Here is a 26,191-nt window from a genome sequence, read left to right on the forward strand (position 1 = left end):
CTGGGATCCAGCCCCTGCTCAGATCCCTCTGGAAGTACTCCCAGGGGATTTTTTGGGGCTCATCCCAACATTCCTGGCTGCTGTCCCTTGGCCCAGCCATCCTGGATCCCAGCAGGATTGTCCTGCTCTCCCTCCTCACCTCCCAACAGGTGCAGGTGAAGGGAAGGACCCAGGGCTGGAATCCTGCAGGAATCATTAAAAAACTCTGGAATTTTGACCTCACCTGCAAGGAGAAACAACAGATTTGTATTGAAATTCCCTGTGCAACATTCCCAAAAAAAAAACAACCCTCCCCTGGCTTCCAGGAACCTCAGGAGGACACGGCAGAGCGAGGAGAACCTGAGGAGGTTTAAAAATGGAACAAAATTAACAAAATAACAACGGAAAGAAAAGGCCAGAGATACCACAGGGTACAAAATAGGAATTATTTATATTTTCCAAAAGAAAAAAACAAAAAGAGTTCCCAGCTATTGAAACATCTCTGCTGTAAGAAGTGACTAAATAGAAAGGGACAGGGCTGGCCCCAGACAGCCAGACCAGGTACAAACAGTGTAAGAATCACGGAGCAACTCGGGGACGTGGCACGCAGCCGTCAGCAAGAGTGAAATTCATCCTGGGAGGGGGGTTTGGGGTTTTTATCTTTCGTTAAAAAAAGAGGGAAATAAAGCAGGGAAATGCTCTGGGCATTTCTCACAATGTTTGAAACAGAAACCGTCGGTGCTGCTCTCGGCTCGAGGGGTCTGCAGTCCTCTCCCAGCACAGCCTTCACCGCCCCTCGTGCTCCGAGCTGACATTTTATAGAAAAAGGGGCTTTTGAACCTTTTTTTTTTTGTTGTTTTTTTTCTGTTTGCAGTGGACACACAAGTGCTAAAACAGCAAATTCATCTCCTGGCCGAGGGCAGCGGGGGCACAGGAGCACGTCCAGCTCAGCTCGGCCGCCAGGACTTTGGGAACGTTTTGCCATCAATCCTCCTGGAGGTCTCCTCCCCAAAACCTCGGTGGAACTTCTGCCTCCACTCTGCCGAGCCAGCAGAGTCCTCTGGGCCAGGCATCCCACACACACAGAGCCCCGGGCCGGGGGAACAGCCGGATCCTGGAGGGCCTCAGGCGGGTGCAAGGGAACACACAGACACAGGGAATCGCAGGAACAGCCCCAGAGCCCACCCTCCCCCCTTTTCCCAAAGTTTCTCGGTGCTGTTGGACAAAGTCTGGATGTCACACGGAGCAGCCTCTTCCCCCCAACAACAGAGTCCAAGCTCCGCGGGCCTCGCCGGCTCCCCGGTGGTCAAGGGCTGGGCAGCAGCGGCAGCAGCAGCTGGGGCCGCTTCCAGAAAAGCTCGGGATGAGGGGAGGCGGGTTTAGGATTGCTTCAGCCGCTTGCGGGGCGGGCCCAGGAACGGGCACTGCGCCGAGGCCAGCGAGCGATAGGCCTCGGCCACCAGGTGGGGGTGGGACACCACCATGGACTTCCAGCCCGACGTCTCCATCACGTCCGAGGCGTGGCTGCAACACAGACAGGGCCGGCCTGAGCGGGTGGGGTGACTGGGGTGACTGGGAATGGGGACTGGGGTGACTGGGGTAACTGGGAATGGGGACTGGGGTGACTGGGAATGGGGACTGGGGTAACTGGGGGTAACTGGGAATGGGGGCTGGGGCAACTGGGATAACTGGGAATTGGGGCTGGGGTGACTGAGGTGACTGGGAATGGGGGCTGGGGCAACTGGGAGCAAACTGGGAATGGGGGCTGGGGCAACTGGGAGCAAACTGGAATGGGGGCTGGGATAACTGGGAGCAAACTGGGAATGGGGGCTGGGATAACTGGGAATGGGGACAGGGGTGAGGAACTGGAATAACAGGGAGCAAACTGAGTTTAGTTGCTAGAATGACCAGGAACAAACCAGGATCAGGGATTGGGAGAATGGGAAACAAACCAGGATGAGGGATGGGGATAACTGGGAGCAAACTGGGATTAGGGACAGGACAATGGGAGCAGCCCTCCAGGATCCTCCCAGGGCCCTGAGGAACTCGGGGGTTTGCTCTCCTGGGCTCTCTCAGGTGTCTGAGGGGTTTGGCCCCACTGCAGGCTTGGAGCTCAGCAGGAAAAGCTGCAGCAGATTCCAGGTGGGATGGCAGAACACAGAGCTCATCCCAAGGCCAGCTCTGGGCACAGGAATGGCTGAAATCGATATAAAAAGCACTGGAAGAAGTGCACTGAGTGACAGAAATGTTCCATTTATTAAAGCTTGGCAGGGATTTTCCATCTGCTGCTGGATTCAGAGCTGGAATCAATCCCTCAGCATCAAATCATGGAATGCTTTGGGGTGGAAGGACCTTAAAGCTCATCCAGCTCCACGGGCAGGGATGGCTCCTGCTATCCCGGGCTGCTCCAGCCAGGACAATTCCAGGATCAGAACTCCCTGATCCTGCCCTGCCTGCACCTTCTGGTGACCCCAGGAAGCTCCAGAGCAGCTCCCAGGCTGTTCCCACTCTGGACAAGGCCAGGGGACAAGGCTGAGCTGGGTTTGGGGCAATTCCACGAGTGGAATGCTGGATAAACCATGGATCACAGGGAGAGAGCTCAAAAATGGCAGAGGAGAACCTTCCCTGCATGGGCCAGTGCAGGACAGGAACAGCTACCAACAAATCCTGGAATCTTGGGGTGGGAGGGAGCCCAGCCTTGGATTGTTTGGAGTGAGGAGTGAGAGAGGGAAGGGGAAAGGGAAGGGGGAACGGGAAGGGGAAAAGGGACGGGGGGGGAGGGGAGAAAAGGGAAAGGGGAAAGGGGAAGGGGGGGAAAGGGGAAGGAGGGAAAGGGGAAGGGGAAAGGGTGAAAGGGGGAAGGGGGAAAGGGGGGAAGGGGAAAGGGGAGGGGAAAGGGAGAACAAGGGAAGGGGGAAGGGGACAGGGGGAAGGGGAAGGGGGAGGAAAGGGGAGAAGGAAGGGGGAAAGGGGGAAGGGGAACCAGGGGGAAGGGCGGAAAGGCGGAATGGGGAAAGGGGAAGGGGGAAAAGGGGAAAGGGGCCGGAAGGGAAGGGGGAAAGGGAAGGGGGAAGGGGAAGGGGGAAAGGGGAAGGGGAAAGGGGAAAGGGGGAAAGGGAAGGGGGAAAGGGGAAGGGGGAAAGGGGAAGGGGGAAAGGGGAAGGGGGAAAGGGGAAGGGGGAAGGGGGAGGAAGGTAACGGGAAGGCGGGACAGGGGAAGGGGGGTTTAAAGGTGATAAGGGGAAGGGGAGGAGGGGCAAGGAAAGGGAAGGGGGAAAAGGGAAGGGAAAAGGGAAGGGGGAAAAGGAAGGGGGAAAAGGGAAGGGGGAAGGGAAGGAAGGGAAGGGGGAAAAAGGGAGGGGGAGGGAAAGGGAAGGGGGAAAAGGGAAAGGTTTGTCCATCCTGGAGCAATTACTCACTAATTAATGAAGTCCACAGCCTGGGTTTTGAGCTGGTCTGCGCTGTGCAGGTCAGCCAGGATCAGGATCTCAGCCGCGTTCTCCACGGACAGGTTACTGCAGAGAGCATCCTCACACATCACCTTCAGCCTCTCCAGGGCATACTGGGACAAAATCATGGAATTACACCCAAAATTACACCCAAGGTCCCTCACACATCACCTTCAGCCTCTCCAGGGCACACTGGGATAAAACCATGGAATTCCAGCAGGGAACCCTCAAGCTGGGCTCCTCCACTTCAGGTTTGTAGCCAGGAATGTTCTGTGCCCTGAGCTGGGATCCATTTGTGGGATCTTTGCCACGGGATCAGCTCCATCACCATAAATTGATTTATTGATGAATTGATTTTAGGTTCTGACTGAGATTTCCCCCTGTCAAGATTGGATTTAAATGCAGAATTCCAGCTCATGAACCCCATTTTCCCTGAAGCCTGGCTGATAACAGAGGCAGAGCACTCGGAGTTTTCTCCGGCAAATTGAGAGGGCAAATCAAATTTCTTTGCTAATCTGTCTCAATAAATAAAGCAGTTTATGGGGCCAGCCATGAGTTTGGATAATTGCCTGTCAGAGCCTCGAAATGTAACAAATAAAGCTGGGCACTCTCTTGCTGCAGATGGAACATTCTCCTCCATGTATCCACTTTTTAGTTTCATTTTTTGCTACAAATAACTCATTTTTAATTACATTCCTGGCCCCGAGTGGCCACTGTGGGCTCTCAGCAGCAACATTTCCCCTTCCTCCTTTTTTAATTCCACCTCAACTGCCCCCAGCCTGCTGCACTGGGAGCTCCTGGAGTTGAATTTTGCTGGGTTTTGGGCTAATTACAGCTTTTTCCTAAGAGACAGCAGAGCTCTGAGGGAGCTGCTTCAGTCCCCGGGGTAAATATTGGATGTTTTATGTGTTTTCATGGAGGAGTTTTTTATTCCTGCTTTTAAGGCACACAATGAGCTGGAAAGGGAAAGCAAAGCTGTGTTAAAAGGCAGCAAAGTCAGAATTGAAGCTCTCCCTGCCCTAAGTGCTGCTCCTCTGGTCAATACCTTGGAGAAATGTGGGGATGGTTGTGTGGAATCTCCTGGCTCTCAATTCCCACCTCAATCCCAGCTGGAATGGAGGTGGGAATCTGATCCAGCCTGGGATGGAGCCCAGGGACACCAAGGGGAGCAAAGCACCCCCAACCCAAAGCCCCCAGCCCAGGAGAACCCCAGGAGCAGGGGAGGATTCCAGGAGCAGGGGAGAATCCCAGGATTCCAGGAGCAGGGAGAATCCCAGGATTCCAGGAGCAGGGAGAATCCCAGGATCCAGGAGCAGGGAAGGATTCCAGGAGCAGGGAGAATCCCAGGATTCCAGGAGCAGGGAGAACCCCAGGATTCCAGGAGCAGGGGAGGATTCCAGGAGCAGGGAGAATCCCAGGATTCCAGGAGCAGGAAAAAATCCCAGGATTTCAAGAGCAGGAAAAATCCCAGGATTTCAAGAGCAGGAAAAATCCCAGGATTTCAGGAGCAGGGGGAGAACCACAGGATTTCAGGAACAGGAAAAATCCCAGGGTTTCAGGAGCAGGGAGAACCCCAGGATTCCAGGAACAGGAAAAATCCCAGGGTTTCAGAAGCAGGGAGAACCCCAGGATTCCAGGAACAGGAAAAATCCCAGGGTTTCAGAAGCAGGGAGAACCCCAGGATCCCAGGAGCAGGGGAGAACCCCAGGATCACAGGAGCAGGGAGAATCCCAGGATTCAGGCTCCAGACTGGATCTTTCCCTAGCACTGAGTCATTTCTAAGGGGAAAAAAGAAGAAAAAGGGAATAGTTTGGGTTGTAAATGATGGATTTCAGGGGTTAACAGAGCTCTCACTGCCATCTTTGGGGCTGCAAAGAGGAGGGGAAGAGCTCCAGGGAATTCCAGCAGCTCCCAGGAGCAGCAGGGACTGGCACTGCAGCAGGAAAACCAACAGCATTTCCCACTCCTGGATTTCCAGAGCCTCAGGGCTGACAGGAGGCAGGGCAGGAGGAGAACTGTTTGTCCAGACTCAGCACTGCTCCGGGGATTTGGGAATAACCACATGGAAAAACATCCCTGGGTCTGCTCTGTAATTGTCTCCTCAGCCCAGCTCGGATCATGCTGAACAGGCTCTTCTGGGATCTCCAAAAATCCTTAAAAATGAGCAGCAGAGCAAAAATTCCTGATGGTTTAATGGGAAGATCTGCAGCAGAGTCCTCTGGAAGCTTCAAAAATGCTTAAAAATGAGCAGTGGAGAGAGAAATCCTGATGGATCTGTGCAGCTCCAGGTGTGTTCTCTGTCAACCTGCTGGTCCAGGTGTGTTTCCAGGTTTCCCTGGAAGCCTCAATTTCCCTGGAATCCCAAGTTTACCTTGTCAGCAGCTGCCAGAAGATCATCAGCCATCTTGTCCAGGTTTGGGGCCTTCCCAGTGTAAATGAAACACATCATCTCCTTAAAAACCTCGGGCTCCACGTCGTTGATCTCAACCCGGTTCTGCAAGGGGGGAAAAGGAGAAAAAGGAGGAAAAAGGAGAAAAAGGAGCATTTTGGGGTCTGCCAAGGGGCTCCAGGGCTGCTCCTACCCCAAAACCCTTCAGAGAAATGGGTTACAAGGAGTTGAACTTGGGAAAGAAGGGGGAAAAGGAGGGGGAAAAAGGAGGGGGAAAGGAGAGGGAAAGGAGGGGAGGAAAAGGATGGGGGAAAAAGGAGGGGGGGAAGGAGGGGGGGGGGGGGAAAGGAGGGGGGGAAAAGGAGGGGGAAAAAGGAGGGGGAAAAGGAGGGGGAAAAAAGGAGGGGGGAAAAGGAGGGGGGAAACAGGAGGGGGAAAAAGGAGGGGAAAAGGAGGGGGGAAAAGTGGGGGGAAAAAGGATGGGGGGGAGAAAAAGGATGGGGGGGAAACAGGCTTGGGGGGGAAAAGGATGGGGGGAAGGAAAAAGGATGGGGGAGGGAAAAGGATGGGGGGAAAAAGGATGGGGGAAAAAGGAGGGGGAGGAAAAGGAGGGGAAGGAAAAGGAGGGGGAGGGAAAGGAGAGGGAGGGAAAGGAGGGGGAGGGAAAGGAGGGAGGAAAAGGAAGGGGAAAAGGAGGGAGGAAGGAAATATGTGGATGGAGTAAGAACAACTCCAAGCTGCACCCCACAGCCTCCACTTCTCCCTGTCCCCCCCAGCCTCCTTCCCAAGGGAACAAAGGGACAGTTGATCCCAGATCCCTCTTCCCCTGCTCCCTTCAGGAGCAGAGGTGTCCCTGTGAGAGAGGAGCAGCTGCAGGTGCCAGAGGGGGATCCCAGCAGGGATCACCTGAGCAGGACCTTTCCCTGGCTCTCACCTTTTTGCTCTCCTCCATCTCGTGCTCGAACATGGCGCTGAACACCGGGGAGCGAGCTGTGGGGGGAACAGAACTTGCTGGGAATGCTGCATCCCCTGGGAAGGGCTGGCTGCTGCTCCAGCACCTCCCCAGCCCCCTGCACTCCCCACCAGGGACTGCCTTCCCAGAGCAGCTGTGCCTGCTCCTGGATCCCTGGAAGTGTTCCAGGCCAGGCTGGACAGGGCTGGGAGCACCCTGGGATTGTGGAAGGTGTCCCTGCCATGGATGAGCTCTGAGATCCCTTCATTCCCCCATTGCCTCCATCCCAAACCATTCCTTCCATTGCCTCCATCCCAAACCATTGTCTCCATCCCAAACCATTGTCTCCATCCCAAACCATTGTCTCCTCCATTCCCCCATTCCATCCACACCCCCAATCCCTCCATCCTAAACCATTCCCTCCATCCCAAACCACTTCCTCCATCCCAAACCATTCCTTCCATTGCCTCCATCCCAAACCATTGTCTCCATCCCAAATCAATCCCTCCATCCCAAACCACTCCGCCCCCAGTCCCTCCACACCCCCAATCCCTCTCCATCCTAAACCATTCCCTCCCATTCCCTCCATCCCAAACCATTCCTTCCATTCCCCCCATCCCAAACCACTCCCCTCCATCCCAAACCACTCCCTCCCATCCCAAATGATTTCCCCCATTCCAAACCACTCCCCTCCATCCCAAACCATTCCCCTTACTCCTCCTGTCCCAAACCACTCCCTCCCATCTCAAACCATTTCCCCCATCCCAAACCACTCCTCCCCCATCCCAAACCACTCTCTCCCATCTCAAACCATTTCCCCCATCCCAAACCACTCCTCCCCCATCCCAAACCACTCCCCCCAATCCCCCCATCCCAAACCACTCCCCTCCATCCTAAACCCTTCCCTCCCATCCCAAACCACTCCCCCTGTCCCCTCCATCCCCCGGGGCAGTCCCACCTGCCAGGATGGCTTTGTGGCCCTTGAACTCCTGGCCGGCCACGCAGAGGCAGCAGTCGGTGAAGCGCGAGTTCTCCCAGAGCCCGCCCAGCTCGTCGGCCAGGCGGCACTCGGGCACCTTGACCATGTTCATGGTGTTCTGGCCCGAGATGTTCACCGAGTCCTGCACCACGCTCACCTGGGGACAGGGACACTCTCACTGCCCTGGCCCTGCAGGAGCCTTTGCTCCCAGGGCACACCCGCAGCACTGCAGGGTTAAAAACTCCCCACTCCTAAAGGATCCTCTGCAGAGATCCCTGCACCAGCGTGTCCATCCCAAACCACAAACCCCAAAGGCAGATTTTCCTCCCAGTCCCACACTGACAGCACATCCATGCAATCCACGAGGAGGTTTCTGAAGGAAGTGGAACCGGATTTTTGCTCTTTCCTGATTTTTTCCAGACACCACACCTGACCCAGTTTCTCCTTCCAATCAATAATGCAGCAGCCACCACCCCAGGGGAGATGAGGGACACACAGAGCTCCCAGAGCCCAGCACGGACCCCACAGGGCAGGGCCTGACCCCTCAGTGCCCTCCTGCTTCTCCTTCCAGGAGAGCTGAATATTCCACCACACAATTAAACCCCACTCCAAACTGAGTCCAACGAATCCCAGCTTATGTCAGACATGAGGGAGATGTGGAGGAGGCAATTCCCAATCCCTGCTCCAAGGTGAGGAATTCCAGAAGGGCCCCACAGGGAGCCTGAGCAGCACCAACCCCGTGGTTAAACCCAGGTAAATCACAGCTGCAGCAGAGACCAATTAGCAAAGCTGTGATTAATTGTGCCCTGCTGCAATCAGGAGTGTGGAGGGGAAGCAGAGGTGAAGCCATTCCCTGGATTTGCTGTCCAGCCCAAGGAAAATTCCAGTTCTGTCCAGGACCAGTGGCCAAGGGAGAGGAAGGACAGCCAGGGAAGCTGGAAGTGAAGGAAAAGGAGAGGGGAAAGAAAAGGGGAAAGGAGAGGGGAAAGGAGAGGGGAAAGGGGAAAGGAGAGGGGAAAGGGAAGAAGAAAAAGGAAAGGGAAAAGGGAAAAGGAAAGGGAAAAGGAAAGGGAAAAGAAAAGAAAAAGGAAAAGGAAAGGAAAGAGGAAAGGGAAATGAAAAGGGAAAAGGGAAAAGGGAAAAGGAAAGGGAAAGGAAAAAGAAAAGGAAAGAGGAAAAAGGAAATGGGAAAAGGAAATGGGGAAAGGAAATGGGGAAAGGAAATGGGGAAAGGAAATGGGGAAAGGAAATGGGGAAAGGAAAAGGGAAAGGGAAAAGGAAAAGGGAAAAGGAAAAGGGAAAAGGAAAAGGGAAAAGGATCCCAGCCTTGGATGCCAAACTAGGTAAGGATTTGTTTCTGCCATGCCAGACTCTCCTTTCTCCTCCCATTTTGAGCTCAAGGAAGTGCTCCCTCCATCCCTAGGAATTTCTGCTGCTGATCAAACATCCTTGAGGTGTTTGTTCATTTAAACATGTGCGTGATTATGATGGCCAAAACCTGAAAAAAAAAAAAAACCACCCCAAAAACAAACCAAAGCCCTCCCAAAAATCCCAGCTGTCAAAGGACTTTGAAGCCCTTCTTTTATTCCTGAAAAGAAAACACAGCAAAAGAAAAGACTCCCAGGAAAAAAGTGCAGGAAATGCAAGGAGAGAACAACTTGTTCTGCTCTCTTCTGGCAAAAAAAAACAGCTCCAGGAGGGGGTTTGCAGTTAAAAAGACAATGGGAGCGAGGCAGAAGAAGCTCTGAAGACACTAAATTAGAGTTTCTATTTGCTCATTAAGGTTTTTCAACTTAAATCTCTGGGTTTGGAAATAACTGGCTGCATCTTCGCCTGGAATAGCACAAGTGAAATAATAATGATGTTGTAGAAAAACACAAACACAATGACCAGAAAATGGTGATTACTGGAAAATCTCCTTTTCTCACATTTTTCTCCTTGCTGGCTGTGCAGCCACATTGAAGGGAATAAAGAGAAGCTCTCTTTTATTGAGCAGGGCAGTTCCCAGTGCAGAGCCAGGCTGTGATTATCCCAAGCAAGCCCCAAATCAAGGAGCACAAACAGAGGGATGGGAACACCAAAGCACCAGGAAATGATCATCAAACCTGCCCAATTCCCACCACCATTCCAGGGAAAAGGCGAGCAGGAAGCAGCCAAAAGGCAGAGGGATGAACCAGGAGGGGAAAAAGGCAGAGCCAGAGCAGAGAATGGAAGGGACAGAACAGCAGCAGTGATGCTGACCCGGGAGAGGGGGTGAGGGAAGGGCCAGCCCTGCCTGGGCTGGGGGAGCTGTGTGGGGCTGGGGGAGGGCTGGGGGAGCTCTGTGGGGCTGGAGCAGGGCTGGGGGAGCTCTGTGGGGCTGGAGAAGGGCTGGGGGAGCTCTGTGGGGCTGGGGGAGCTCTGTGGGGCTGGGGGAGGGCTGGGGAAGCTCTGTGGGGCTGGAGCAGGACTGGGGGAGCTCTGTGGGGCTGGAGCAGGGCTGGGGTGCTCCTGCCTGCACTGGGGAGCTCTGTGGGGCTGGAGCAGGGCTGGGGGAGCTCTCTGGGACTGGAGCAGGGCTGGGGAGCTCTGTGGGGCTGGCCCTGCCTGCACTGGGGAGCTGTGTGGGGCTGGAGCAGGGCTGGGAGAGCCCTGTGGGGCTGGAGGAGGACTGGGGAGCTCTGTGGGGCTGAAGCAGGGCTGGGGGAGCTGTGTGGGGCTGGAGCAGGGCTGGGGGAGCTCTGTGGGGCTGGAGCAGGGCTGGGGTGCTCCTGCCTGCACTGGGGAGCTCTGTGGGGCTGGAGCAGGGCTGGGGGAGCTCTGTGGGGCTGGAGCAGGGCTCACCTCACAGAACAGGGTCAGTTTGTCATCTGGCAGGAGCCCGTTGGCCTCATCCAGCAGGAAATCTCTCCTGATGAACTTCTTGAAGCCCCAGTCCTTGCCTTGCACGAAGCGATAGGCGCGCTGGCTCTCTGTGGATAGGCCTGGCTTAACCCGGGCCAGGGGCACAGCAAAGCCCAAACCCTGGCCCAGCTCATCCCAGAGGGGGGGTTCACCCACCCCAGGGGGGGGTCTCCCTCCCCCAGAGGGGTCTCACTCACCCATGGCCTTGGTCTCCTCTCCCTTGGCGTTGAGGATGGAGAATTTGAACTTGGCCCTGACCTCGCTCTTGGGGCAGCTCACCAGCAGCAGGTACAGGGACAGGTAATCCTTGCTCTCCTCGTCCAGGCCCTTGGGGTTCACACGTAAACACCTGGAAAAGGAGGATTGGGGATGTCAGCAGGTCAGGGATGCCTCCAAAGGAAGGGCACTGTGGGATTTTCACATTTGCACAGCAAACGAGGGCTGAAAACAACCCCTGAGCCCCAGAGGAGTATGGGGGCTGAAAGGAGCAGAGCTGGGGTACAGCTGTACCCCCACACTGAGAAAAGCACCCAGGAATTATGGGCAGCCCACCAAATCCCTAGGGAAAAGGGCAGGGAGAAGGGCTGGAATCACTGAGGAGCCCCCAGGATACCAATCCTCACAAAAGGAAAGTGAAATAAATAAAATGGAGACAGTGGGCTTGAGGAAGTGCAACAAATACAGAGAAATGCTTGATAAAATGCCACAGGAGGCAACTGCAAGGAACAAGAGATTTCTGGAAGGCTGGTGGTTCTTCAACAACAAAAAAAAAATACCAGGGTTAAAAGGAAAAACTCCTCCTGTGTGAAGAAAAGGCAGGAAGAGGCTCCTCCATGACCTGAAACATGACACAGAATTCACCAAGAACAAAAAGCAAACAGCTAATGAACAGCTCCCACACACAGGGACCAAATCCACAGATCCAGATGTTCCAGGGAGGGCTGAGAGCAGAGGGGACAAAGGTGACAGGAACAAAGGCAGGCCAAGGAAAGCACAGCTCTGCCACCCAAAGGAGGGAACTCACACTGTATCCCATGGATACAATTCATCCAGGGGCTGCTTTCCCAGCAGTGGTACTGAAAAGGGAAATTCTGAACCACTCAGCAGCAGATAAAACCAGGAATCAGAGCCCATGGATGCACCAGGACACGGCTCAGAGCAGACACAGGCTCTGAGCAAAGTCCACTCTGAGTTACTGGAAATGATTGAGGCCTCAGGGAAGATAAGGAAGGTTTAGAGGAAAGGGAAAGGCTCCAAATGAGGTCACCCTGAAGAGGCAGCAGCTCCTGGGCAGAAGCAACGAGAGGACATTGGCACTTGCCTCATCCCTGTGTCCTCCACGGCCACAAAAAGCTGCCGCTCACAGAAAGGGATTTCACAGCAGGAAAAATTCCCTTTGGAACCCCATGGAGTATGAGGGGCTGGAAGTGGGAGGGTGAAATGGGCTGTGCACCCTCACGGCCTCACCTGGGCTCGTCACAGCAATCTGTTTTGAGGGCAAACATTGGTTTGTGTGCAAACACTGCTGAGGCACTGGGGCTTTCATGCTCAGGAAAATGATGTTTCCATGGATTTCCCTGTCCCAGCCCCAAAGCCCAGCTGGGATGAACCCCTCTCCCTGGGCCTCACCACTTGAGTTTGTCGTTGGCTCCAGAGGAGAAGGTCGAGCTCTTGATGACCTCCCCCATCTCCTCCCGGCAGAAGCTGAAGTTGTTGATGGTCCACATGTAGGAGAACTTCACCACCTTGATCTGGATGGAGAGAACAGGAGCTTTGGGTCAGCCCTGTCCATCCCACTGGGACAAAGTGCAACCCCCAGCTCTGGGTGGGGGTCCTGGAATTCTGGGAATGGCTCCAGGGGCTCCTGCAGGGCACGGGGAGCGATGGCTGCTCCTGTGTGACAACTGCAGTGTGGGGCTGGTGGAACTGCTGTGGAACTGCTGTGCAACTGCTGTGTGCAACTGCTGTGTGTAACTGCTGTGTGCAACTAGAGTGTGTAAGTGCAGTGTGTGGTTGCTGTGTGTAACTGCTGTGTGTAAGTAGAGTGTGTAAGTGCAGTGTGTAGCTGCTGTGTGTAACTAGAGTGTGTAACTGCAGTGTGTGATTGATGAGTGTAACTTCAGTGTGTAACTCCCTGTGTGTAACTGCAGTGTGTAAATGACCTGTGTGTTACTGCAGTGTGTAACTCCCTGTGTGTACCTGCAGTGTGTAACTCCCTGTGTGTACCTGCACCCCCAGCAGCCAACCTGTGTGTAACTCCCTGTGTGTACCTGCACCCCCAGAGCCCAGGGCTGCTGACCTGTGTGTAACTCCCTGTGTGTACCTGCACCCCCAGAGCCCCCCAGAGCCCAGGGCTGCTGACCTGTAACTCCCTGTGTGTAACTCTCTGTGTGTACCTGCCGTGTGTAACTCCCTGTGTGTACCTGCAGTGTGTAAATGCCCTGTGTGTACCTGCAGTGTGTAACTCCCTGTGTGTACCTGCACCCCCAGAGCCCCCCAGAGCCCCCCAGAGCCCAGGGCTGCTGACCTGTGTGTAGCACCAGCTCTCGGCCACGGGCCCGCTGGACATCTCTGCCGGAGGGGGGGGACTCGGCACCCTGGACATCGCCAGCTTGGAATCGGGCAGGGCACAGGCACAGGAAACGGAGCTCAGCTGCACCTGGGGGAGAGAGGAATGACCAAAATCACAATCAGCATGGGAATGGGGCTCAGCTGCACCTGGGGGAGAGAGGAACCACAGAAATCAGTGACCAGCATGGGAATGGGGCTGAGCTGCACCTGGGGGGGAAAAGGAACCACAGAAATCAGTGACCAGCATGGGAATGGGGCTGAGCTGCACCTGGGGGAGAGAGGAACCATCAAAATCAGTGACCAGCATGGGAATGGGGCTGAGCTGCACCTGAGGGGGAAAAGGAACCACAGAAATCAGTGACCAGCATGGGAATGGGGCTGAGCTTCACCTGAGGGGGAAAAGGAACCACAGAAATCAGCTACCAGCATGGGAATGGGGCTGAGCTGCACCTGGGGGAAAGAGGAACCACAGAAATCAGTGACCAGCATGGGAATGGGGCTGAGCTGCACCTGAGGGGGAAAAGGAACCACAGAAATCAGCTACCAGCATGGGAATGGGGGTTCTGCTGCACCTGGGGGGCACAGAGAGACAGCAACCATCAGAACTGAGGACAAATCAAACCAACTGAAGGGATTCAATCTCCCAGGACACAAATTTCTCTCTCCTCTCTGAACACCTTCAAAATGTGATGTTGCACTGGAAGGTTCCATGGAAACGTCTCCAGCAAACACAAAGCACCCCAAAGGCCAGCCTGGAGCCCAGGATGGAGGGATTTGGCAGAGGGAAGAGCCTGGCTGAGCCTTCTGCTCACAGCTTTGTGTCCTGCAGCACCTCACACACAACGGGGTCACAGATTCCTGCAGCAGGAGCAGCAGCCAGGGAAGGCAGGCAGGGTTTTTGGGATTGGCCACCTGTCTGCACGCTGAGCTACAAGATGGTCAGGGATGGAAAGGCTTCAGCAGGAGGAAAGGCAGGGAATGAATAAATAAACCAGGAGAGCAGGCCATGAAACTGGATTGTGTTGTTAAAATTGCAGTAAATTTCAGTGTGCACACTTTTTTACTCGCTGCCATGCAAGGTGTTCTGATCTCTGAAAATGCAACAGAAGAGTTAAAAGGAGACATAAAACCAACTTAAAATAACTTTGGAATCTCCTGAAACAGTGATTCCATGGCCCCTCCATCATCCCTGGCCAGAAGGTGGGAGTGAAACCCCCAACCACAACCAGCTCCTGGTCTGCTCCCTGACAGGGAATTCTCCACTGGCTGGGTTTGCCTGCTCAGGACACTTCAGGTGTCACCAGGTGTCACCTCCCCAGCGGTGCTGGCACCTCTGCACTGGAGCTGGGTGGAAAAGCACGGCAGGCACAGAGGTTTGAGGGAAATATTTGGGAAATAATTCAGATATCACTGCTCAGGAGAGGCAGGGACACACGTCAGGCACAGGCAGAAATATCAAAACACAGGAAACAAAACAGAAAATATTATTTTATGGCCCCCTGTGTACCGTGAGAGTTTGCTACTCCTTGGCTATAAATAACAAACTCCTGGCTCGGGACAGAGTTAAAATCACAGCTCAGAGCAGAGCGATTCTCACCCCACTCCCAAGCACTTCCAGATGGAGACATTCGATCCCAGGGCAGAGCCAGAGCACCTGGGGAAGCACAGGAAATGTTTCCTTGTCACCCTGTCCTGCCAAAATCCCCTCAGGGCTCCACAGATCAGCTCTGCCTTCAGCAGGGAAATCCCTGAGACCTCACCTGCCACAGGTGGGCACAGAAACCCAACAAACAATCCCGGAACAGACTCCAGAATCACCAGATTTTTGTCCCAAAACTTGGTGATTTTCTGCTTCTCAGCATAAACCAATTCCCTCCTAAGAAACACAGCAGAAATTCCCAGGAATTTCCACTTCCAGCCAGGTTTATCCATGGAAAGGGAACTCAGGGAAGGCTGGGAAGGAAGGAGATTTTTAATTGAGGGGTTCAAAAGCTGAGTGGCTGCTCCTGGGGCCACCAAAGCATCAAAGAGTGGCCAGAACAGCTCAGGGAGAGGGAGCAGGACGGGATCATGGAGCAGGAAAACAAGGGATGAGGCAGGAAAAGCTCCTTTACTCCCTGCACCCTTCAAAGCCAAAGGGAAGGACAGCAGAAGGTTGGCTTTGGAATGGGAAAAAGGGGAAAAGGGCAGGGAATGGAAGGGCAGAGCTCTGCTGGCCCTGCCAGGCCGGTGCCACCACGGGGACAGTGCCAGCTGTCCCCTCTGAAATGCTGGGCAGGGGTTTCACCTGGTGAAAAGTCTCTGCATGACACGACCCAAGATGTCCCTGAATGCCACCAAATTCAATGTTTATACCCTGAGCACTCCAGAGTATTTTCACCAATGTTCCTGACCTTACAAGACCCCTAAAATCTAAAATTAGCCCATTTTCAGATTAACCTCTGGACTTGTGCTGTGCTTAATTCTGTCCCAGGTGTGCACAAGGCCACTCTCAGCTGCTGGAAAATGATTTCTGTTATCACAAGTTGGATCAATTTTCAAAGCTCCAGCATTGCTGTGTTTAATTCACAGCCCGAGTGTGACACCAGAGCCAGCCTCAAATGCACAACTTCAACCTTGGGCTTGTGCCTAAAGCCATTTTCAAATCCTAAACCAGAACTTCCCAGGAGGATCTGTGACACAGGTTGAGAAAAGCTGAGCTGAGGTCTCAATATGAAAATTTCATCGCTATTTTCTCTAAATTCAGCAGATCCTCCCGGGTTCTGCTGCATCCATGGCCAAACCAGCACCTTCCAGATGGGAATGTTTAATCCCTGCCATGATCCTGACTTTGTGAACTCTACAGATGCCTAAAAATAAACTTTATAAACTCCACAGATGTCTAAAATTCCCCGGAGCTGTGAGGCCAGCGACACCTCGGATCACAGCAGTGCAAGCCCTGTCTGCAGCCAGAGAATTCCCTTGCAGGACACCCAGGAATTCCCCAGGATTTCCCAGGCACTGACCACTGCCTTTGGTGCCTTTCCAGCCCTAAAAAGGTGAAGGGAAAACCCCAAAACAACACCAGCCCCCCCCCAGTTCCAGCTCATCCCTGCTCTGTGCTCTCCTCCTCCTCCTCCTCAGCCGTGCACAGCTGAGAGACTTCCAGAAGCTCTCGTGGAGCAGCACAAAACCCACAGGGATCACCCACAGCTCCTGGCTCTGCACAGGACATCCCAAAATCCCATCCCAGGGCAGCTCTGAGAATGTGTGCATTCCCTGGGGAGCTGTTCCAGTGCCCCACCGCCCTCTGGGGGAAGAGCTTTTCCCTAAAATTCACCCTAAATCCCTACAATCCACCCCAAATCCCTCCTGACACAGCCCTTGGGTCCTGTCCCTGCTCAGCAGAGAGCTCAACACTCAATTACCACTCGACTCCTTCCTCCCACGGCAAGCACTGAAGGGACATTTAAAAACACACAAAAACAACAACAAAATCATCCAGTCTATTTCCAGATCAGCCTCTGAACACCAGCAGCTCCTCAGGGGTACAAACACCTCACCCCACAGCAGCTCCCTGCCCCGTCAGGTGTTTCTGGACTTGGCCACACGTTTCCATTCCAGGGCTCCCAGCTCCAAGCACAGACTCCCAGCAGCAGCTCCTGGGCTGAGAAGGAAGGAGCAGCTCTCTCACTGAAAGGCTTCTGGCCATCCCTGTTTGTTTATTTTGGGCTTTCCCCATTTTCTGACAGGTTTCTGCCGTGAGCAGCAAACCCCAGCAGAGCCAGGCTGAGGAAGAACCAGAGGGATCTTACATAACCCTCCAGCCGTGCAGCAGGGCAGGGTGGGGAGCAGGGATCCCACAGAATTCCCTGGAATTCCCAGCAGAGCTCCCCCAGCTCCCTGCAGGGATAACCCTGGCATGGGATGGTCCCAGGTTCCCAGGTGGGCAGTGCCAGGAGCGAGGCTGGGATGTCACTGGTGCCACCACAATCCCACTGGGAGCACGCTCAGCCCTCAGTCCCTGCCCAGCAGAGGCTCAGGGCACTCCCAGATTAACCCCAGTGCAAACTGGGCCAGGAGCTGCTCAGGTAACTGGTTTAACACTGAGCAGGGACACGGGCAGCAGCTCCTCAGGAAAGCAGCAGGAAACTGGAGTAATGATGGCACCAGAAATTATGGTTTAATTTATGTTTAAAAACACTTCAGTGTGGGCTGGGCCAGCAGTGATGCCCTCACTTTAACCCCCCTCCCTGAGCTGGGTTTGTGCCCAAATCCCCGGGATTTTGGGGAGAAAAGGGGGAGTTTTATAACAGGAACTCCACTCCAGCGAATCAGGCTGTCAAATGTGGCAGCAGTTTCCATTTGAAGGGCTCAATTCTGTGCCACTGTCCCCTGCTGATGGAGGGACAGGATGACAGCCTCCCTGCTGGGCTGTCCTGAGCTCAATCCCACCCATAACAAAGTAACAAAAAGGGAAAAAAAAAAAAAACCAATCTGTTTTTTCTTCAGGTTGCAACAAAACAAGGGAGAAAATGACACCAAGTCGTTGTGGGCAGCTGGTTGGAAAATGTCACTGAAAGAGAAATCAGGTGGATGTTTCACTGAAATAACTCAGGGTTTAGAGTTCTGATTTATAAAGCATAAATAAGTGTCATTTTTCAAACTGTCACAGGGCTTCACAACAAGCCACCACTTAGAACTCCAAAGGCGAAGTGGAAAAAAAGAGGAAATGGGGGAAAAGTGTTTCTTTTCCTTATGTCAGGACGATGCTGTAGAACCACAACACAAACACATTCAGCCATGCTGAGTTAGAGAGAGCTGACAGCAGATCTCATCACACCTGAGATCTTCCTGCCCCTCTAAGAACTCCTGTCAGACCCAGACAATCCCATCTCCCACTCCAGGCGCTCTGTTTTCCCTTTGGAACACCAGGAATGCGGACGATGCTCGGCAGCAGCAGCGGCAGCGCTCCAGGATGGCCCCAGCTCTCCAGCAAAGGGAATTATTTCCCTTTCCACACTGCAGGATGATGCACCATTTCCTCCAAACAGCACCACAGGCCCGACACTCGCCTGGGGAGCAGAGCCGCGATCCCGGCTCGTATTCCCAGCGAGCCCAGCTTGGTTCGTGCCTGGGGAATGGGCTCACACAGTGGCCAGGCCACAACCTGTCACCCCTGAGCGCTGATGCTGCTGCTCCTCATCGCAGCGCTCCCACTCCGGCCCAATTCGCTGTTTCCCACTCGTGATCCCTCAGCCGGCTCCAGGCACCCCACAGCCCCTGTCCCTCAGCCTGGCGATCTCCAGGAATCCCCGCTTCAGGTTTTTCCCCAACTTTTCTCCGCCGCACCCCCCCCCCCGCCTCGTCCCTCAGGCCCTGCGCTCCCCCCACCCCCCCCTCACAACTCCTTCCCCTCCGCTCTCACCTCGCGGCCCGAGGAGCGGCCCCGCCGGCGGTGCGGCGCTGCTGGGAGGCCGGAGGGAGGCGGGGAGCGGTGCCCGGGCAGGTGCGGTGTGTGGGGACGGCCCCGGACCCCGCAGCCCCCTCAGGAGACCACCAGCAGCTAAGGATCACTATTTGGCAGCATGTCCTCCCGGGCCGGTCTCCGCCGAGCGCGACCTGAGGATCACTATTGCGCAGGTGCCCGCAGCAGCTCAGCGCGCATGCGCGCGGTGCCGGGGCGGCGTGGGGGGGGGGGGCCGGGATATGGCGCTGCCCAGCGCTCCCCTCACGGCCGCGCACGCGCACTGAGGGACTGACGCCGCCGGCCACGCCCACCGCCTTTTATGGCCGTGCGCCCGTCGCGCGAGACCTCTCCCCTCGCCGCGAGCACGCGCGGCCAGGACGGTTCCTGCGCGTGCGCTGTGCCACAGACCCCTCTTTGTGGCAGGTCCCGTCCCTCCTGCGCTTTCACGCACAGATCACTTTGTGGCAGGCGTGCCCCGGCGGCCCTGCCCCTCTGCTCCCCGCTGATGAATGCTCGGATGGCAGCGCCGCTCAGCGTGCGCCCTGTGCCTCGCTGGCCGCGCTGTTCCCGTTCGGTAGCGGCTGCTGCTGTCGCAGTGCCGTTTCTCCGCGGGGTTGGCGCGGGCGGCGCTCTCGCTGCCCACATGTCCGCCACAAATGGCCCTCGCAGGCGGCACCGCCTTTGCCCCGTCCCTGAAGAGGTTTCTGGGCATGCCATTGCCCTTTTCCTCGCTGCTCCGTGAGGGGACAGCTGCCCGAGGGAATGGCGGGAGCCATCTCCCCTCAGGACTCCATGAGGGGACACCTGCCTGCGGGAACCATCTCTCCTTCCCTCACTGCTCCATGAGGGCCTGTCTGCCTGAGGGAATGGCGGGAACCATCTCACAGCTCCATGAAGGGAAACCTGCCAAAGGGAATGGTGGGAACTATCTCTCTTTCCCTTACAGCTCCATGAGGGCCTGTCTGCCTGAGGGAATGGCGGGAACCATCTCTACTTCCCTCACAGCTCCATAAGGGGACACCTGCCCGAGGGAATGGCGGGAGCCATCTCACGGCTCCATGAGGGGACACCTGCCTGAGGGAATGGTGGGTGCCATCTCTCCTTCCCTCATGGCTCCATGAGGGCCTGTCTGCCCGAGGGAATGGCAGGAGCCATCTCTCCTTCCCTCACGGCTCCATGAGGGGACACCTGCCCAAGGGAATGGCAGGAACCATCTCCCCTCACAGCTCCATGAGGGGATACCTGCCCAAGGGAATGGCAGGAACCATCTCTCTTTCCCTTACAGCTCCATGAGGGCCTGTCTGCCTGAGGGAATGGCGGGAACCATCTCTCCTTCCCTCACGGCTCCATGAGGGGACACCTGCCTGAGGGAATGGCGGGAACCATCTCTCCTTCCTTCACAGCTCCATGAGGGGGCACCTGCCTGAAGGAATGGTGGAAACCATCTCACGGCTCCATGAGGGGACACCTTCATGAGGGAATGGGGGGAGCCATCTGCCCTCACAGCTCCATGAGGGGACACCTGCCTGAGGGAATGTTGGGAGCCATCTCTCCTTCCCTCATGGCTCCATGAGGGCCTGTCTGCCTGAGGGAATGGCGGCAGCCGTCTCTCCTTCCCTCACGGCTCCATGAGGGGACACCTGCCTGAAGGAATGGTGGAAACCATCTCACGGCTCCGTGAGGGGACACCTTCATGAGGGAATGGCAGGAGCCATCTCTACTTCCCTCACGGCTCCATGAGGGGACACCTGCCCAAGGGTATGGCGGGAGCCATCTCTCCTTCCCTCACGGCTCCATGAGGGCCTGTCTGCCTGAGGGAATGGTGGGAACCATCTCTCCTTCCCTCACAGATCCATGAGGGGACACCTGCCCGAGGGAATGGCCGGAACCATCTCTCCTTCCCTCACAGATCCATGAGGGCCTGTCTGCCTGAGGGAATGGTGGGAACCATCTCTCCTTCCCTCACTGCTCCATGAGGGCCTGTCTGCCTGAGGTAATGGTGGGTGCTGTTTCCCCTCACAGCTCTGTGAGGAAGTGTTACCAAAATCCTCCAAAAACTGTGAAAAATAAGACTCCACCCGTTTTTCAGTGTTATCGAGTCTGTCCTTGCTTTCTCCTTGGCCCAGGCTCATGTTTGGCTGACAAAGTTGCTCCACACCCACGCTGATACAAAACTTTTTAACTTATTTATACATTTTAAGCAAAGGAAGAGATTAATTCATTGGTATGGCTCTTCTCTGCTACTTTGGAGTGGTTTGTAACCAGTGGAGCAAAGATGTCACTGTTACCAGTTCTTAATAACCTGAAGGTTTTTGGAGAAGATTATCCAGAGCAGCCTTCTCCTCCTCACTTCCAGCCTCAGGGTGAATTAATTCCACTACACACAACTGAAACCCCCAGGTTCCACAGCACAGCCACGCTTATTGAAATGGGAAATGCAAAATATTTTTGTCTTCTCTCTCCTTCTCCCAGCTGAGACATGCTGCTTTGGGCCAGGGGCTGCCACGTCCACCCACGGCTGGCTCCTGGATTATTGGGAATATTCTCCCCAGTGTCCCAGGTTTTACTGGCAAGCCAATCCTCCTCTGAGCAATCCTCGGGTCCTGCTGCATTCCTTGGTGTCCCCAAGTGCTGCCTGTGGTGACAGAGCAGCAGGTGATGCTGTGCTGATGGAGGAATGGCTCTGTGAGGTGCAGGGCTGGTGTCTGCATTCCTGTGCTGGCCACACTCTTCTCCTGGAAACCGCCTTTCACCCTTCTCCCATTCCCGTTTATATTCCCACCTAAGCTGCTGATTTTTAGTGATGTGTTTCTCCTCTCAGAGCTGAAGTAGCAGAGTAAATTACAGCACCAGTTTTACAGACAACAAAGAGATTCCCCCCTCCTCTCTGTGACCAGATCAAACAGAAATTCTCCTTTAATCCAGCACTGGCCAAGTGTCACTCTGCAGTGGGGAATTCAAGCTCCTTTTCAGGTTCTCCTGATCAAAATTCTCTTGTTCCCAGGAAGTGAAAAATTAAATTGGGCACCTGTGGAAACAGAGGGGGAATCTCACCTCTCCTCCCTTTGCTAAAGTTATTTTGGCTCAGCTCTGTCCCCCTTGGTGGCTGGGAGAAGAGAATTATTGTCACTCCTTCGTGCCTGGGACACGATTCTGTGATAAATAAACAATTCCAGGTGCTCGAACCTTGGATATTGGGATGGAGATTTTGGTGTGTGTGAAGCGAGAGCTCTGAATTCCCGGCTCTAGGGACAATTCCCACCTGGATGGCGGCAGGCAGGTGGCATTTCCCTGTGACAAGGGACACCAAATGCTGCAGCACCCCCAGGTCTGGAGGTGTCACCCTCTCACTTTGATTTCCACGGGAAGCTGATTAAACCGACGGCTCTGACAGGAGCTCTGTGCAAGAATTTTAACTAGCTGCTGCTTTTTAATATTCACTTCCTCTTCGGGTTTAATTATTTTGTTCCTGCGTTTTCCCTTTCAATTTACGAAAACTCCAGAAATGTAATTAGGGAGAGGCTGAGCTGCGGAGAGCTGCCAGTGATGAAACGGAGCAGCCCAGCCTCCAGCGCGGGCTGCAGGACAGGATTCCAATCATTATCCCCTTATCCAGGAAGGATCTGCGGCACGGCGGGATCAGAGCTATTGAAAATGCAGCACTAATTAAACTCCCCTATCAGGAGAGGATGAAAACGCGGTTATTTCATTATTTCTTGGATTTGCCAGCTCTGTTACGAACCCAAACAAACCCGCTGCAAACAAAGCCCGGCTCAATCACGGGGGAGACTTAATGAGGCTTTAATTTGTGCAGCGCTCACGGAGCCGGGCCGAGGTGCTGCTCCCCTCTGCTCGTGCCAGGGGCACCTGTGGAGCCCATTTCCCACCTGGAGAGCACCAGGAACGCTGTGCCACAGATTGTCACGGAGCCTCGGCCAGCTCTGGGGACACGCTTGCTTGGCGTGCGATTTAAATCATTAAATAACGCCGATACCGCAGGCGGCGATGGTTTCCTTGTGAAATGGTCATTTTTTGGTCGCAGCCAATTACGGATCCGTTCTCTCCCGCTGGTGGCGGGGTGTTTCCATCCCTCGCAGATCTCCTGCTCCCCCCAGCCCCTCTGGAGGTTTCTCCTGTCACAGCAGCCCCGGCTCTGTCACCTCAGCGTGCCCCAGGGGATGCACGGGGGCTGGCGACAGGCAGAGCTGCTGGATCCTGCAATCCCTGAACCGTGGAGGGCTGAGCATCCTCCCGGGAAGGGGAATGGAGAGTCTGGATTTTTGGGTTTTTTTTAAAAAAATTGTATTTGCTGCAGCCCTTCTCCTCCGGGTGGGATTCACAGTGGAACAGCAAAACCTGAGCGGGAGGCTGAGCCCAGCAGTGCCAGCTTCCCTTCCCTGTGAATCCACGGGGCAGGAGGGGAAGGGAAATATCCCCACAGCTCCAGAGGCTAAGCAGTCATTTTTGTGTGTAAATAAAATATCGGTGTCTCTTACAGAAATACATCAAATATTGATGGTTTTTATGTATGTGTAGAAAAGAATTGGGGAATTGGCTCCTTCCAGGTTCGAGGAGGGAATCCAGAGGGTTGCAGGATTTTCCTTCAGATGGATTGTCCTTCCCTGGGAAGGCAGGGGTGGAATTCCCAGAGCAGCTGTGGCTGCCCCTGGATCCCTGGGAGTGTCCCAGCCAGGCTGGACATTGGGGCTTGGAGCCCCCTGGGACAGTGGGAGGTGGCCCTGGATGGAACTGGATGAGCTTTGGGGTCCTTCCAACCCAAACCCACTCTGGAATAGTGTGATGGAGGCACACCGATCCCAAACCACCACAGTCCAGCACAGCCCTAAATTCAGTGCAAGCCCACAGGGCCCAGCCCACCCCTTCCATGAGGGAATTCCTGCTGCTCTGCAGGGACAGTTCCCTCTCCAACCATTCCCAGCTCCCTGCTCTGAACATTTCCCACCCAGATTTCCTCCCCAAACACCGCCAGAAACCCTGCCTCTGTCCTCGCTGCTATGATTAAAAGCCGCTTTTGTTTGGGAGAAAACAAACACCGCTTAAAACAAACCCTGCCCGGGAGGTTTCAATCGCAGGGAATCTGCTGGGTTGCTATTTTTACCTGGATTGGAGAGGCATCAAAGCTGATTTTGGAGGAGAGGAGGAACTCAGCCCTTAAACTGAGCCAGCAGCTCCCCCAGCCCTGAGTGGGCTTTGGTGCTCGTTAGCAGCGGCTCCTGATGAGGCTGCTCTTGTTTTCCAGGCTGCTTTTGATCCCACACTCATTAAAACCTGGTCCTGCTGTGGAATTGTTTCCCCCTCCCCACACCTTGGCACCTGCAGGGTTGGGGGGGGGGGACCCTGAGCGTTGTCCCCAAATCCCCCAAATTCATCCCAAGGCAGCTTTTCCCCAGCCACAGGAGCTCATCCTCAGGGAGCACAGCCTCCAGCCCAGCTCCCTCCCAGCCCAAACCATTGCAGGATTTTGTTCTCCCAGCCACGCTCACCACAAAACCAATTAATAAATTTTATTGCCTAGGAAGATTCAGGCTTTGGGATATTTGGAGCTGAGTTTTCTGCTGGCCACAGGGAGAGGCCTCTGCTCCTGCCCCAGGGCTGCCTCCAGGTCCCTCCTGGGGGCTCCAAACCGGGAGTTCATGAAGGGAAAATCCCAATATTTGATTCGATGTGGGGACAATTAAACCAAACCTGCAGGGAAGCAAATCATTAAATCATCAAATCATTCACCAGTCTGAAAACCTTTCCTTGCTGTCCCCAAAACATCCTCGAGGTATTTCAAAGGAACACCAAAATCCCAAGGGAATCACAACAATTCCTTATCCACCTCTACTCTCCCATGACCAGCAAATCATCACTGACAGGATTATCTCCATCCCTACAAAATATCCAATATTTCCTTCTCCTTTCCAAACATTTGGGTTTTTTTTTTTCTGAGCCATCTGCTCCTGGAGCTGCTGGAGCTGCAGGAGGAGCAGCGGGGATGAAAGGAGAAGGGAGCAGAGCTGCCAAATTCCCCCTGCGGGAGCCGGGCTCAGCTCCTCGATCCCACCTCCCCTTCCCTGCCCGGTCCCGATCCCCCACCCGGGACGGAGCTTCCCGGGAGAATTCCAGCGGGGATGTTCCCCCAGGCAGAATTCCACTGGGAATGTCCCCCAGGCAGGATTTCAGCTCCCAGCCCGGCTCCAGGAGGCTCTGCTGGTGGCCGGGAAGGATTAAACACAATGAAAATGGGGGAAAAACCCTGGAATTGCAGCTGGGTTTGGCTCCAGCAGCACGGCTCGAGCAGGGGTGGCACAGGAGCCGCTTCTTGCCGGGTTTTTTGTTGGGTTTCTCCCGGTGTTGGTTGGGAATGGTTAAAGCAGAGTTCCCCCTGCCGGTAACTGAGGCCGGAGTGGCTGAAATTGGGATCCGAAGCCAACAAAAGCCGGGAGGGAGGAAAACCGGGATGGGTTCAGAGCTGCTCAGCTCGGCCCGAGCCACCCAATAAATTCCCCTCCTGCCCGGGGCCAGCCCGTGGGGGAGCAACAACCCCCGGAATTCCCTGCGGGAATGTCCTGCCCAGCCAGGCCAGCCCCAGAACATTCCAGAGCCTCACTCCTGCCCCAGAATTCCCACTGGGAAAGGGCTCCTGATCCCAAAGCTGCATGGGCATAGGGAGCTCCCAGGGCTGAAAAACCCCCAAAATCTTTGATTTACCTGGATTTGCATCCCATGAGCTGGAGAAGGTCTGGTCCAAGCTGGGACTGAGCTGGAGCTGTGGAGGGCCTGGGCACTGGGATTTGTCCCTTGGGAATTCTGAGCCACCTCCTGTGCACTTACACTGGGAATCACGGAATGGTTGGGGCTGGAAGGGACCTTAAACCCCCTCCAGTCCCACCCTGGGACAGCTCCCAGGATGCCAGGGCTGGATGGGGCTCCCTCAGCCACTTCCTGCCAGGAATAAACCCAACAGGCCTTGGCAGCAGGAATTAAAATCCCTTTGGCCTTTCCCTGGATGCTCTGCCAGTGCTTTGTGCATCTCTGCCCTTCCCTGGGAACAGGAGGAGTTTCCTGACCTTTCTCTCCAGCCCAAGCCCTGCCCTGGGATGGGAAAAAGGAGCAGAGCCCAAAACCCACGGAACAGAATCATCCCTCTCCCAAAGTGCCTTGGAGAAGAAAAAGCAGCAGAGGATGGAAATTCCTTGAATCCCACCCCGTTCCTTTGGGATTTATTCCAAGGGACAGCCGGATCCAGGCAGGAACATCCCAAAGGCTCTTCAGGAGGGGTCAGGAGCCCCAGAGAGCAGCTCTGGGAATTCCTGCTGGGGGACCCCAGGGGATGGGAGAGGAGCTGCCCCAAATTTGGGGAATTCTCATTTCCTGAGGCACAATCAGGATTTCCCTGCTGACACATCCCAGTAGGAGAAAATCCAAGGGGCTGCTTTGACCCTCTGGAAAACCCCACAACAGGAAAGCCTCCAACAAGGCTTTAATCCCATGATCACCCCAAAGGATTGGGATCATTCCTCTCCCTCCTTGGAGA

The 26,191-nt window shown here is 54.9% G+C and overlaps 1 protein-coding gene across 2 annotated transcripts; it reads right to left on the bottom strand.

Moving 5' to 3' along the window:
- Positions 1-411: 411 nt before the first annotated feature.
- Positions 412-18,893, bottom strand: SPOP (speckle type BTB/POZ protein). Of its 2 annotated transcripts, none has more exons than XM_050985908.1 (10): positions 18,610-18,892; positions 13,159-13,290; positions 12,261-12,382; positions 10,829-10,980; positions 10,572-10,699; positions 7,728-7,905; positions 6,752-6,807; positions 5,800-5,922; positions 3,399-3,541; positions 412-1,503 (listed from the first exon to the last, which is right to left on the bottom strand). In XM_050985908.1, the coding sequence occupies exons 2-10, from the start codon at positions 13,234-13,236 to the stop codon at positions 1,359-1,361; spliced, it is 1,125 nt and encodes a 374-aa protein (XP_050841865.1). In that variant the 5' UTR covers positions 13,237-13,290; positions 18,610-18,892; the 3' UTR covers positions 412-1,358. The 2 variants fall into 2 exon arrangements, with proteins under 2 accessions (XP_050841865.1, XP_050841866.1); XM_050985909.1 differs by lacking the exon at positions 412-1,503 and adding an exon at positions 2,117-2,676 and having other exon boundaries at positions 18,610-18,893.
- Between the last annotated feature and the right edge of the window lie 7,298 nt (positions 18,894-26,191).

This window comes from Serinus canaria, chromosome 27 (assembly GCF_022539315.1).
Source record: "Serinus canaria isolate serCan28SL12 chromosome 27, serCan2020, whole genome shotgun sequence".
In the NCBI taxonomy this organism is placed as follows: Eukaryota; Metazoa; Chordata; class Aves; order Passeriformes; family Fringillidae; genus Serinus; species Serinus canaria.